Below are 14,523 nucleotides of genomic sequence, written 5' to 3'. Positions count from 1 at the left end.
CTGGAGGCTGCACGTGGTCACCCCAGGACCCTGACCGGTCGCTCAGGCAGCATCACCCCCTGCCAAGCGATGCAAGAAGGGGAGCCCTGTGACCACGTCACCCCGGGTTCAGCCACAGGGCTCTGTCAGGCCCGAAGCTGCCAACAAAACGTTTGAGCTGCTGCTGTCCACCCCGCAAGGGGGAGAGCTGGGGGTCACAGATGGAGGCGCCAGGCCGGAGGAGTCTGTGTCGGGGACTCCGGAGACCCCGGCTCCTCCCTGTCCCAGAGCGGCGGGGACCACAGCCCCCCAGCCTGCGCGTGCCGCCGGCCGAGGCTCACCCAGCAGGGACTGGATGGTGCTGCTGCACTGCTGGAGCCGGTCGCCCGGGTCAGAGGTTGGGAAGAAGACGGCCGCTGGCAGGCCGCTGGCCGGGGGGTCCAGCCGGAAGCCCACGGCGGTGAGGAGCGCCTGCCAGCCAGGGATGCCGCCCACTTTGTTCTCCACGCTCTGCTGGGATGTGTACATGGCGTTGCGCTGCCCGTTCTGAATGCGCTGCAGCGACTTCTCCACCTGCAGGGGGAGAGGGTGAGGCGCTGCTCTGGGCAGGGGTGGGGACCCTGGTTTCTCTCCAGGTGGCTTTGGGGGAGCACACAGCCAGTGTGGGGAGCGCTGTGGGGCTGACAGCCACACCCTGGCCTGAGGGCCACACAGCAGCAGCCAGCGCCCCGCAAGGGAGGGACTGCCACGCTCAACAGCCAGCGAGGGCTGGGGGGCTCCAAAGAGCCCTGGCCCTTCCCTAATGTGGCTCCAGGCTCTGGGCGCCTCCTCGCACATGGGAGATCTGTCTGGAAACCCATCTCCTGCCCAGGGCCTGCCCCAAACGCTGCAGGCTGACTGCCCGTCACCAGGATGAGCCCTCAGGCCTTCAGGACCCCGCACACACACGAGGAGGTGCCCTCACTGGGCCTGTGTCCCCCAGGCCTCCGACTCCTCGGCCTGCAGCACTGAGCTCTGGACCTCGTCCCGCATGTCCTGGGCCCGCCAGGTGACAGCCAGCCCCTCAGCTCTCCAGGAGCCTCCACGGCGCCTGCAGCAGCCGCGCACCTTCCCTCGGTCCCTTGACTCCGAGGGAAGAATCGGCTGGTCCTAAGATGTCCCCTGCCCTGCATTCCCCTGGTGGGGACAGAGCGCTGTCCAGGACACCCCCAGAGTACAACCCGCAGGTGCTGGGGGATTCCCTGGCTGCCCCGTTGTCAGGACTCTGTGCTCCCACTGCCTTGGGCCCAGGTTCAACCCCCGTGAGGGCACTGGGCTCCCACGAGCTGCGCAGCACAACAGAAAGTAAGTGAAGAACAGACAGCATCACATCTGGAGGCACCCTGAGTGTATCCAAAAACACAACCCTTTGTCAGGTAAGCCTACTTTTAGGAACTTAACCTGTACAATTGTGTTTCACAAGTCCAAACTATAGGGAATTCCCTGTAGTTAGGGCTCTGCACTCCCCCTGCAGGGGCATGGGTTCAGTCCCTCATCAGGGAAGTGACACATGCCACAAGGTACAGCCAAAAAGGAAAAACCCCGGGATGCTGGCAGCTGACATCACAGGTAGGAGGAAACATGAGTTCCCGGGCAGGACAGATGGGCAGCCAGCTGCTGTCCCTTGTGCTGGGCAGGCCCTGGAGACCCTGTCTGCTAGGTAGGTAGGGAAGGACTGGTGAATTCGACCCATGGGCCCTACACTCATCCCCAAAGATGAAGCCGAGAAAGAGGTGAGAATCCTGGATGAACTTGAGGGGCCCTGAGGCTGGATTCTGGCCCTGGGAGGCAATGCCAACACCTACAGCAGGAAGGGGGCATCGCCTGCCAGGGTCCTGGTGCTGAGCAACTTTAAGTTCAGCTTGCAGGCACAGGTTAAAAGAAGAGACCTTTGTAGAAGGTCTCCCCCAAATTCTCAAAGCTCTTGAGTGCGTCTACCCAGTGGGTTGGGGGTGCTTCCTTGTGTCCGGCCCGAGACACAAGGCCCGTGGGGCGAATTCACCAGTCCTTCCCTACCTACCTAGCAGACTGTCTGCAGGGCCTGCCCAGCACAAGGGACAGAGGTCAGCTTCCAGCAGTTTTGTTCACATACTGACTTCTTTAAAGTCGGAGAAAACCTTCAGACAAACCTGAGTAAGAAGAGTCTGTGGCTGACCCGTCACTGGAGCCTGCCCAGGCCCCTGGGCCATGCCCCCTGGCCAAGGCCGTGTCCACTCCAGGACCCCAGGAGAAGCCTTTGCCAGTTCTTCCCTCCTCAGCACCTCTGAGCTGCCAGTTGGCCACGGGGGGAGTGTAGGCCTTGGATTTGGAACGAGCGTGGATGTGGTGGGGACTTCCCTGGTGGCTCAGTGGTAAAGAATCCACCTGCCACCCCTGGGTCGGGACGACCCCCTAGAGGAGGAAATAGCAACCCATGCCTGGGCAACCCCATGGACAGAGGAGCCGGGAGGCTACAGTCCATGGGGTCGCAAAGTTGGACACAACCGAGCGACTAAACAACAACGGCTGCAGTGTGGGCTGCTGCCGTGTGCTGGACAGCGCCTGGTCTTTCTGGCAGAATTCCAAGGAGGCTAAGAATCCTAAATCATTTGAAACTGCCTCTAGGTTATCAAGATGAAAAGGTGGAACAAGTTTCATGTTACTCCTGGCTTGGTTTGCAACCTTTCAGTTCTGTAGACAATGGCTTGGGGACTCGGACTGTGTTGTGGCCAAGAGCAGGGCCAGGCTTGAGCTCTCCAGCTGACTTTAGGGAGAGGCCAGTACCCTCTGATTACACCAGCTCTCAGCTATGGGGACCTGTTGGGTGCCAGCTACCTTTTCTCTAGCCCTCAAGGTAACCTTGAAAAGGTACATTTTTATCCGCTTCCACTCGCAGCTGAGGCTCAGAGAGCAAGGTCATTTGCCTAAAGCCACATGACTGGAAGTGGCTGTGGTCAGGCCCTACTTCAGAATCCCACTCGGCCGCCCCTCCAGGGTCTGGGCAAGGATGGTGAGCCATAGGTGACGACCCACCATGCTCACCGCTAGGACCAAGTGACTTGACCCACAGACATCGGGGACAAAGTCCCCTCCATCTGCTCACCCCCTGCCCCCGCTGCCGCGGGACCCCCAGCCTTACTGCTGCTCGAGCATCGCAGCCGCTCCCCGAGGGTCCCGCGCCCCTTACCAGGTGCAGCAGCACGCGCAGGGCGTCCCGCGCGCGCTCTGGGTGCTGGAGGATCTCAGTGAGGGCCTGACCGATGAGCGAAGAGGGACTGTTGAGCTTCACATCGCTGCCGATAAGCATGAACCCTGTGAGGACACGGAAGCACCTCAGGGCGGTCCCTCCCCAGCCCAGCTCGTAGGCAGACAGAGAGCAGGGCCTGCCCAGGACAGCTGCTCCAGGGGCTGGACCGGGGCAGCTATGCACGGGTAGCTTGACACACCCCACCCCTGCTTTAAGAAGCGATGCTGTCTGCTGGGCAAGCTGCTCAGGAAGGTGCCTTTGCGCTCCTACTGTGCTGCCCTTTTTTCCCCGAAATTCACTGGTGTCTGCTGGAATGGAAGAGCGGTGTGCTCGACTCCTCAAGTTATCAGAGGAGGGGACAGGAGGCGGTTCTCCCCCAGACAAGCAAACGGAGCCTGGGCTGGGGGGAACCACACGTCCGCCCTCCTCCTGCTTCCCCAGCACCCACTTCTGTGAGTGGGGCCTGGGCCTGGGGGAGGCACCACAGAGCAGTTCTAGGAGCTCTAGCTCCTGCCCCGAGTAACAGGGGGAAGGGCTTCTAAGAATGAATGCACCAAGGCTGTTTTTAAGGCTAACGGCAGCATCATTAAACACCATTTTCCCCAAAACAAAGTTGGCTTTTCTGCTGTCACTGAAACTAAGCTGTGACCAAACACCACTTCCACGAGCACCCTGACAAGTTAGGGAAGGGGTCCAGTCAGGACTACGGCCAAGCACAGGGCTGGGTCCCCACAAACCCTGCAATATTCTGTGGGACCTTATGGGGGCTATTTTTAAACATATAAATGAATGCTGTATTTTTTTGCCATTAAAACAATAAAGTGTAAATGTTTGAGAACAGTGTTTTTGGTGTTCCTGTTTTAGGGATCACTGCAGCATGGGTAGGATTGTGGCTCAGCTAGTAAAGAATCCGCCCGCAATGCAGGAGACCTGGGTTCAATCCCTGGGTCGGAAGATCCCCTGGAGAAGGGAAAGGCTACCCATTCCAGTATTCTGGCCTGGATTTCCCATGGACGGTATCGTCCGTGGGGTTGCAAAGAGTCAGATACAATGGAGCGACTTTCACATCTACAACACAGCTCAGGTCACAAAGCCTGATGGAGCGGGACTGAACCCAAGTCCCCTGACGACCAAACCTCAGGTCTTTCTACGGCACTGACTGCTCCTTCCCACAGTCTGGGGGTCACAGGAAGGCTGTAAATGGGGCTCCCAGCACCCACTCGACACACTTGGACAGCGAGCTCTCCTGCTGCTCCCTGCTCAAAAGACCACCTTCCTACCAGCGGAGTCAGGGCTGACGTGGCAGCAGGCCAGAGTCTCAGCCAGGGGACTCTCCTGGAGCCTCTGCGCTGTCCTTCCCTCAGGGTTCCCTTCCTCACCGCCCCCCGCCCCCCCCCCCCCCCCACCAAAACCCATTTAGCCTGACAGGCGCCGGAGCCCCTGCCCCCCGCCCCCAGCCCCCTGACAGTGCCTGAGCCCCTGTCCCCCGCCCCCGGCCCCCTGACAGCTCCCAAGCCCCTACCCCCGCCACCCGCCCCCGGCCCCCTGACAGGCACCCGAGCCCCCCGCCCCCCTGACAGGCACCCGAGTCCCTACTCCCCGCCCTGGGCCCTCTGACAGCGCCCGAGCCCCTACCTGCCCAGTTGGAGGGGTGTGAGAAGGCCTTGCTGCTCTGCACCACCTTCATGGCCTCGCCCAGGGCCGCGCTGGCCTTCAGGCCGTTCAGCAGGGACGAGTACAGGGCGTGCAGGAACATCTTGGAAGCGGCCACAGGCACGGGCCACAGAGACACGAGGACACACTGAGCGCCCGCCGCCAGGAAGGCCCGAGTCAGCGCCACCACCCCGTCGGCCGTGATCCTGCTGCTGGACTCCTGGGAGGAGCCGAGCACCACCAGCTTGACGGGCAGCCGCAGGTCCAGGACGTCGGCGGCCGTGAGCAGCAGCTCCTGCAGCGGCGGGCAGTCTGAGATGCTCTCGCCGTCGCTGGCGTCATCCTGCACCCGCAGGGACTCAGGGATGGTGTAGGGGTGGCCGAAGGAGCTCTTGCCGCCTGCAGGGGCGCCGTCCACACTGGGCGTGAGGACCAAGGCCGACAGTTTCCAAGAGATGTGGGTGGCGAAGTGGACGCACTCGGCCTGTGTCAGGGCGCTCATGACCCGCTCCTTGGTGGCCACGCTGCCCACCAGCGGCTGGCAGCCCAGCAGCTCGGACACCATGTAGGCTTCCTCCTCGGCTGACGGCATCGGGCCCCACAGCCACCTGTCCATCACCGCCGATGGCAGCTTGGGGTTGCCAACCACTGCTGCCATGGACGTGGAGCTGGAATAGGTGGGCGGGCTCTTCCTCAGGTGAGACTAGGAGGGGAGGAAAGGCAGCGAGCACCCGTCAGGGCTTCTGGCACTCGGAAGCCAGCTTGGGCGGGGCCATGTCCAGTATGGCCCACCTGTCCTCCTGATAACCTCACTCACTCCACTTTTCAACACCTTCCTGACACAGTGCACGTCTGGCTGAGGATCACACCTGCTGTGACAAGCTCTTGGAAAAAACCAGACTAGACAGGGTGGGAAGACCCCATGCTGTTTGTCAAGCAGGGGGAGGGGGTGGTGGTGCTGGAAGTGGGGGCAGGGTGTGCAGGGGGTGCCAGGTCGCCTGCCCCACATCTCCCTCCCACAGGTCTCCCTGTGAACCCCTCAATAAGGGCGAACCCACGCCCGATGCCACAGGGGCTTCAGGGGTGGCTTTGTTTAAACCTGCAGAGAGCAAGTCACTCTCAGGGGAAATAGGGCCAAATTAAGTCCTTTCGAGGCACTACCACTGAAACGATCACAGTTCCCTCAAAAGAGAAACCCCTGAATTATAAAGTCAGCACAAAGAAGCCCAACAAAGTTCTGATTTCGCCCGACAATGCCTTCTGATGCATTAAGGGGACACATCAAGTGTCAAATTATTTCAAAATAATTTTCTGGTCCTTCCACCTGGTGCTGCCTTCAACTCTGGGAGAGAGCAAGGCCTGTGGGGAGCCTGTCGGAGGCGGGACTCCCCTGTCCCTGCTCACCTCTGCCCCCTGGGCGCCCGGCAGCAGGACGGGTCGGCCCTCAGGCCGGATGCACACAGCTCGCTCAGTCAACTGTGGGCACGAGGAAGACTTGGAGAAAATAATTTCTCCTTGAACTGAATCTGTCCCATGTGAAGGGTGATCCAGCAACAAAAACAGTCAAAACTAAGATCTCCAAAGCCCATGGGGCAGAAACTGGCTCGATGGAACCCTGCCAACGGCCAAGGTCAGCGGAGGCTGAGGTGGGTCCCATGCAGGCACCTGCGCCCAAGCCTGGGGCGGAGTGCCGGGGCAGGAGGGAACCCAGGTCTCAGGGTCCCTGGGCGAGCTGAGAGAAGGGAAGAGGGTTCAGGGCTGGCTCCAAAGGCCCTCTAGTCAGGCAAGCAGGGCCAGGGGCGGCAGTGGGGTGAGCCCTGACCCGCGGGGACCCACTGCTGCCCCCTTGAGTTCACAGAGTTCATCCTGTGCTGATTTTCACTGAATGAGACTGGGGTCCCCTCTCCCCCGAAGACCACTCATCGTGTGGGTTCCTTGTCGCCCCGTAGGGCTCTTCTCCACTTGACGCCGATCTCATCTGTCTGCCTTCTCTGCCTGAGGCCCCTCCACCAGGCAGACGCAGCACCCACTCCACGGTCAGCATGTGAGCAGGCGCGCCCTCAGGGGAGCGATCCACCTCCACAGGCGCGTGACCCGCCTCCAGCCCAACTTGGTGCCGGGACTGAGCTCCCATTCTGGTGTCACAGCAAAGCAGCGGAGACAGAAATGTCTCCTGGGCGCCTCCTGGGTAGCGGAGGACTGTCGGGTTAAAGGCTGCCCCTGCCTTTAGACAGATCTGCTCTGAGGTCCCCGCGGCCTCTGGCCATGGCCCAGCTCGCCAGGCAGCCTGACTTACCTTGGCCTGCGGGCTGAGGGAGCGGATGGAGGGGACGGCGATGAGTGCGAAGCGCTCGTACAGGTACTCGTTGGAGGAGCTTCCCTTCAGGAGGGCGAATGGGATGAGGTAGAGGTCCCCCTCCAGGACCAGGACCAGCTGCCGGTGCCGGCCCACCGGGCCGCTGGAGTGCATCAGGCCCTGCGGGGGAGCGAGCAGCTGACAGCCGGCGGATGCCTGCCCCCCAGGGGTGCACTCGGGGGTCGGAGGGCGCCCTCCTGCCTCGCTGGCCCCGCCCCGAGGGGGAGGGTAGAGGAGCATGGCCAGGAGGAGACGGGTCCCCCGTGACGGAGGGGGTGTCCCCAAAGATAAGGCCCAGCAGGTCATCTGGATGTTTCTACAGGAGGCAGGTGTCCAGGCCAAGGGCAGTTGCCCCAAAAGCGCCAGGGGGCCCCGGAGCAGCATGCAGCAGCCTGTCACAGCCCTGAGCGCTCAGCCGGGTGGGGCACACTGACCGCGGCTGAGACGCGAGACCCAGCGTGTGGACAGAGGCCCTGAGACCAGGACGACATCCCTGGAGGAGGAGGTTCGACTGCAGGACCTCGAGCCGCCTCAGGGCCTCCATGTCCCTCCCCGGCTCCGCAGGGCTGCCCCACCCAGTCCCCTGTGACTGGCGGGGCCCCTGACACTGACAGATCCCCCATTATCACTCCTGGAAGGCCGGGCGGGACCCGAGGGGAGGGCGCATGCAGACCAGACAGACACCTCATCCTCCAACAGAGCTGCTGCTGGAGACTAAGGCCGGATGACCGGATAAAGAAAAGCAGGTGGCGACTGTGAAGACTGGACTGGACCCGGGGTGGGTGTGAATAAAGATGAAGTGGCCACAGGAGCCTGCAGGGGAAGGTGCGGGGCCCACAGACAGCGGGCACCAGGTGCCGGGTGGCCCTGAGCCTCGGGGCACTGGCTTGGGGAGGGTCAGAGCCAGGCGCCCCTGCCCTCGTCCTTCTGCTGCCCGAGCTGCCGCGCACCGGGGGGTGAGCGCTGGGCTGCAGGTGCAGGGGACGCTCAGCAACCACGACTGAAAGCTACCAGGACTGTATCCAACCAGAAGTGCAAAGGTCCAGATTCAGCCCGCTCCACTGTACTCTCTGAACCACAGACAACAGACCACTGGCTCCCCTGGGGAGTCTTGAGAAGCGGAAGAATCTGGCTGTGGAGAGGCAAGACCAGAGGGCTTGGACTGGACCCAGGCTCAAGTCTCAGCCATATCAGCTCTGGGGGCTGCTCATGCGCAGGGGCCTCTCTCAGGCCAGGGTGGTGACGACGAGCCTGCACACCCTCGGTGCAGGCGGGCCTCGGCTCCCCCAGAACCTGCTGGGGTCAGGCTGAGACAGGGGCGGTCAAACATCAGCTTGAATCAACCCATGAGCCCTGATCCAGGGGAGGACGCCGCTTGCCTGGTGGACAGGCTGGCATTCTCGCCACTTCCGTGGCCCAGAGAGCTGGCTGGTCAGTGCCTCCATTCTTCCTGCTCCTCGTCAGCTGTGGAGACGCCTTGGTCCTCAAGTAATGTCTGTCCTCGTGGGAATGTTACTCCAGAGTCTCCAGCAGAGACCAGACAGCCTGGCGGTGCCCACTCCACAGGCCTGGTGCCCCGTCCACACCTGGGCGTCAAAGGCCAGCTGTTCTGTGGACAAGTGCCCCCTAACCGCCTCCAAAGGCCACGTCTTCTTACAGACCAGTCGTGACCAGGTGGTCGTCTCCCAGTAAGGAGAAGTCGGGTTACCACACCACTTGATTCGTCTTTACAGTCACGACCCAGCTGAAGCCATGCTCCTCTCCTGACCAAGCCCCTGGCAGAGCCAGATATCTCCTCGAGTTCTCAGAGGGGAGGTCCTGGGCCACCCCAGAGCTCTGGTGCCTGGGGAGGCTGTGTACCGACCTAACTGACGTGCCCAGCAAGTTGGGAGTCACTTTCTGCAGTCCTGAGCCCGATAACTCCACTTAGCCTAAGAGTAGTCTTTGGTCATCAGCAGAGGTGGACGCGAATGACCTTTCTTTCTGCCCAGAAGCATTCACTCCTCCCACCTGTCCATCTTGGCTTTGACGACCATAAACACAGGTAACAGGGGATTTAAATACATGGAAGTAAATATAAGAAGGACAAAGACCATAACTAGAACGAGCCCAGAGACTTCTTAAATCACGTACAAAGAGCGACTTGACAAACTCTAGGGAATGCTAGCAGCTCCTGGCCCTGGACGAGGCCCTGTCTGCTCACGGAGGGGGCGGCCTGGGACCTGCGTGCACGAGCGGCCTCATGCGGAGCAGCCTGTGGTTGCGAGGGGCTCCTGAGGTGAGTCCAGGCTCGGGCGTGAGTCACTCCCCTCCACCCCAGGGTGAATGCCACGGACACGCACCGGGTCTGGTCCCTCTCACACTAAGCAGGCACACCTCTCCTTTGCATGTGAGACAGGATTTGACTTAATGTTTGCTGATGGCTCACGAGCAGATGGAACGGGGCCTCCTCAACGATAACTGGACACGCTCGCCCCGTCCTGACAGCAAAGGACAGCAGGCTTCCAGGAAAGGGCCACAGCAGTATTTCCCTTCAGCTAAATTCAATCAAGTCCTGGTGCAAGCCTGCGGGAAGACATTATTCCGTTCCACTTTTCATACCATCTGACCTAGTCCCCTAGCAACAGGACTGCGGCTAAACAAAGGCAGTTGTTCAAATAATTATAAGCCACATGTGAAGAGGCTAATCGCTTTACTCTTGAAGCGTCAGTGATTCATAATCTTGGACTTTGGGTTTTGATGTGTATTTTCACTGAAAACGGGGAGAAGGCCTGGCTCCATCTGGCAGCTGACGGCGCGGGAGCAGCGGGCGGTGTTGCCCTCTAGTGGCCTGGAGCAGTGTGGGAACGGGCAGGACCACCCACCCCTCCCCGGCCAGCCCTACCCATGGGGAGGGCCGTCTGGGAGCACAGGGCCGCCCCCTGCCCCGTGCGTGGGGTGCACCCAGCAGCGCCCGGCACATGTCAGTGAACACTCGTGGGATGAGACCAGCTCCTGAGGGAAGTGGGCTCACCGGACCACAGTGGGTCCCGAGAGAGGCTCCCCCATCTCATTTCCTCTGACAGCCTCTGAGAGGTTTCACTCCACGTCTCTTTGGAGGCTGTCTGACTCCTTCACTGCATTCAAATGCCTCAGTCACAAACGAGAAAACTTTCAACATCAGGAACTGAACGTTTTCACCCTAAATGCCTCCTTCAAGACAAGACCGCGCTGCTGAGGGTCACACCTATCCTCACGCACAGCTCCTGGGCACACACAGGTCGGGGACCAGACTTTCTTTCCTGTCAATCGTATAAAGCCATGACTTCAGTCACTGTTCCAATGCGTTTGGGGCTCGAGTCCATAAGTCTTCCCTTCCTGACAGCCCTGGAGGAGTACAGAGGTCCAGCCACAAGCAACCACTAGTCCCACTGGCAGGTTCTTCATTCTTTAAGTCACAGGGCAAAGTCCTCAGAGAGAAAAGCCGACTAAAAGTCACAGGGCAGAGTCAGAAGGGGACCCACCAGGGACAGCTCACGGCTGAAGCAGCCCCTCCACTGGGCGGAGACGCTGTGATGGACAGAGGGAGGGGCCACCCCCTACTGCCCCCGCCCCAGGACTTCTGCCTTCCATACAGGGAAGAGCCCCTCCAAGCCTTGCTTTCTGGGGCCCAAAGGGGCACGTCCTCCAGCGAAACAACTGGTGCTCAGGTGCCGATCCCTTGAGACACGTCCCTGTACTTGGGATCTACCCAGACGTGAGCCGGGCCCAGCACCGGGCCGGGGGCTGAGCCTCAGAGCTGCCCCACAGGCCCGGTGGCTTCCTTCTGCACCCTAACCTCTCGGAGAGCTCACGGCTGCCGTCCAAGAGAGGTCACCGAGAACCCAATCGCTGACGTGGGTCTTGGGTCTTCTGTTTTGCATCCAGACTAGACCTGAAAGCATCTCTGGGAGCACGCACCGCTGACGTTGTACTGAGCGCCAGCACACGCCAGGCCCCAGGCCAGCCGCAGGGACATGGAGACAGCTCTGCTCGGCGGCACGTCCCCGATCGGCCTCCACTAGCGCACGCACCTGGCCCTTCCAGGGGCCTGTTGCGAACTGCGTGTCTGTGTCTCCCCAAATTCATACGTTGAAGCCTACCCGCTCAGTGATGGTATCTGGAGGTGGGAGCTTTGGGAGATAATTCGGCTTAGATGAGGGCAGGACCTCCAAGAGGGTCCCCACTATGGGTATAAGAGACCTGAGTGTGCTCACTCACTCTTTCCACCACATGAGGACACATGAGAAAGTGGCTGTTCTCAAGCCAGGAAGTGGGCCTCCACCAAGAAGCTGACGATGCCACATACCCTGACGCGGGACTTCCAGCCCCAGAACCATGAGAAATCCAGGTCACCCAGCTGGTGGCATTTTGTTACAGCAGCCAGAGCTAATCCACAGTCATAGGCAACAGCATCTGGCGGGCTCGTGCACGGCCGTTCAGATTCACAAGCTCCCCGAGCCCCTCAGCAGCCCCTCATCCGGTTAGAGAGCCGCGTCTGGACGAAAAGTGACGTGCAGAGACCAAGGCCACAGAGCCCCTCAGAGGCCGTGCCCAAGCTTCTGGGAAGCACAAGGACAAGTCTTCCGCTGGACCCCGAGGTGGGGTGTGTCGTCCCAGGGCAGGGGCCAAGGGTCTGTTCTCACCAGGAAGGAGCCCCTGGCTTGAAGCTGCTCAGGTGAGGCCCTCGGATGAACGGTGGGCAGGGGAGCTGACGTGGGCGCATCTCCTACCCTGACTGCGGAGGAGATGGGGGGATGCGTGCACCCCTGGGCCCCGGACCTCCCCAGGTCTGAGAAACAAAGCTGGGAAGGAGCAGCGTCTCTCGTGCACCTGAGACCCCAAGGCTGACCCGACTGCCAGCAAGGAGGCTGGCCAGGACCCTAAATGCCTCCTTCAAGACAAGATCGCACTGCTGAGGGAACCTGTGTCTGCCCCTTGGCGCCCAGGACCCCATCTGCAGCCCAGCGGCCCCCCTAGAACAGTGTCCACGTGGGCGTCTGGAGGCTGACTGAGAAGCCCCGTGTCTGGAAAACCCCCGCTGTCTCAGGAGCCTGTTCTGTGTCTGGGGCGGGGGCGGGCGGTGCAGTGTGCTGAGCGGGAAGTGATGCATCCTGACACTAATGGCCGGCCGGGCACTTACCCCTTCCATGGGTGCCACGAGCAGGTCGTACAGGGCGCGGAGCGGTGGCCTGGCGAACGAGCTCTGCCTCCTGGGAAGAGAGGAGGTCCCGTCCTTGACGGGCGACGCGGCATTGCCGACCAGGCTGGTCATGCTCTGGCAGCTCCTGGGGAGAGAAGGGGGGTTGAAGCCAGCAGGAGGCCGCCCTCCCCCTCAGGTACGTTCACGGCCCCGGGAGCACGGACACACCGCGAGCACAGATGCACCGCGGGCGGCCCAGCTGCACACAACGTCTACACGGGCTGCGGAGTTTCTCTGCATAATCAAGTGTCCTGAAGCGCTGTTCAAAGCATTTAATTACATCCTCGTGTGGAGCGACTGGGCAGGCAAACGTGAGGACCATGAGAATTGGGGCAGCTGCTAATCTGCCAGGAAGACAGTGCCTCGAGATCCGTTAGTGTCCAGGGCAGGAGCCGCAGACACCAGGCTCGTGGTGGCCCCGCCGGAGCCCCAGCGCAGTCCGAGGGGCAGGTCGGTTCAGGCGTGGCTGCAGGGTTCTGTTTTGTTTTTAATGTATGGTCCATTATTTCTAGGCAAAATTTTATCAGTACGGACATTTTCAACCCCAAGGCGCCAACTTTCACACTCCTGATGTTAGGGGAAGCACGCTGACTGGAACCACTTACCCTGGCCAGGCACCACAGTACACACTTGCGTGAGTTATTTTATGACAGGAGGTCCTGGGAAGGAGCGCAGAACTAACAAGCTACCGCCAACTGGAAGAATTCAGGAAAGGTCAAAAGGAGATGTCACGTGTTCTTCCACCTCCCAGAATCCTTCTTGCTGGCATGCATCTTGGCCGAGCAATGCATGCACCAGCAGAAGAACCCCCCGAGTCAGACTGGCCAGAGAACCCAGAAACTGGCCCCATCACCATAAAACCCAAGTCTGTGAGCCGAGTGGCAGAGTGGCCTCCTGGGTTCCCTTATCGTGCTCCCCCCAGGGTGCCCCTTCCCAATAGTCTCTTGCTTGGTCAGCGTGTGTGTCTCCTCGGAGAATTCATTTCTGAGTGTTAGACAAGAGCTCACCCTTGGGCCCTGGAAGGGGGTCCCCCTTCCTGCAACACCGACACGGGGTGAGTGCACTTGCTGAGTCCCTGATTCACTGAGCAAATGCTTCCTGAGCCCCAGCCACCTGCCGGGCACTGATGCAGGCAGGCCTGGGGGCTGAGAGAGGACGCAGGTGAGGAGGAGAGACGGCGGGCAGGGAGACAAGCCCGCTTCCACTGCAAGCGCAGGCTGCCCCGCAAGTCTTGCTGAACCAGCCCTCCAGCCTGGTCGGCTTGGCCTCAGCACAGCCTCCAGTGACAGGCTCCACAGAACTAGTAGACAGTCAGTGGCCCCTCAACCTTGATTCAGACACTGCACGGTTCAGGAGTTTCTGCTACACATTTAGGACCTTAAGACAGAGAGCAGGTCTCACACCAGACTCAGCTAAGTCAGGGCTCTGGACGCAGGACTGGTGGCTCTGTGGTTGTTACCAAAGGGAAAAGCAGAACACGCCCCTGCCCAGCAAGCCAGGGTCCTTGACCATCTAAAGAAATGATGTGAAAGGTTTATTTGCATTTTTGAGACCTGGCTCTATCCCCTGGCCTTCCCCCAACCCTGTGGTGTTCTCAGCAACGTCCCAACTCTAAACCCTAGGGCCATGCCATGCCAGGCTGAGAGCACCCTCCGCCCTCACCTGCTCCTACAAGAGAAGGAAGGGTAGAGAACTCGAGGGCCTGGGAACCCGCTCTTGGCGCCCGTCCGTCACCCTCACTCAGAAAACACGTTATCACGAGCAACAGGGCCCGGGACATATCTTTGCCATCAGAGCCAGTGAAGCGCTGATAACCCTGGAGTGACACTCATAGGCTCGCTTAATTCCCTGGAATACACCACAAAGAGCATTGCTCCCCTGAAAGAGCGAGCATGAAACCGTGCCCCGGAGGAGACAGTCTGGCGCGACATGTGGTGTCTGTCACGGTGGTGTGTGCTCCTGCACACAGCCTGTGTGCACTCACACCCTCTGGAGCCCGAGCTGCCCCCAGGACAGCATGGGGGTGGAGCGGGGAGCAGCCAAACAGCA

General features: G+C 60.6%; 1 protein-coding gene across 7 annotated transcripts in view; it reads right to left on the bottom strand.

The window, feature by feature from the left end:
* The window catches only part of TTC28 (tetratricopeptide repeat domain 28), a 581,747-nt gene that overhangs the window by 11,165 nt on the left and 556,059 nt on the right, over positions 1-14,523 (bottom strand). For all 7 annotated transcript variants that reach the window (XM_044930639.2, XM_006054175.4, XM_006054176.4 and 4 more), the window contains 5 exons: positions 12,415-12,559; positions 7,194-7,373; positions 4,880-5,600; positions 3,185-3,309; positions 321-552 (listed from right to left, as the gene is read on the bottom strand). In XM_044930639.2, the coding sequence (XP_044786574.1) occupies positions 321-552; positions 3,185-3,309; positions 4,880-5,600; positions 7,194-7,373; positions 12,415-12,559 (1,403 nt within the window). The remainder of the gene's footprint in view (positions 1-320; positions 553-3,184; positions 3,310-4,879; positions 5,601-7,193; positions 7,374-12,414; positions 12,560-14,523) is intronic.

Source organism: Bubalus bubalis, chromosome 17, assembly GCF_019923935.1.
Source record: "Bubalus bubalis isolate 160015118507 breed Murrah chromosome 17, NDDB_SH_1, whole genome shotgun sequence".
NCBI classification, from domain to species: Eukaryota; Metazoa; Chordata; class Mammalia; order Artiodactyla; family Bovidae; genus Bubalus; species Bubalus bubalis.
The sequence above is the reverse complement of the archived record's forward strand: the minus strand, read 5'-3'. Positions and strand labels throughout refer to the sequence as shown.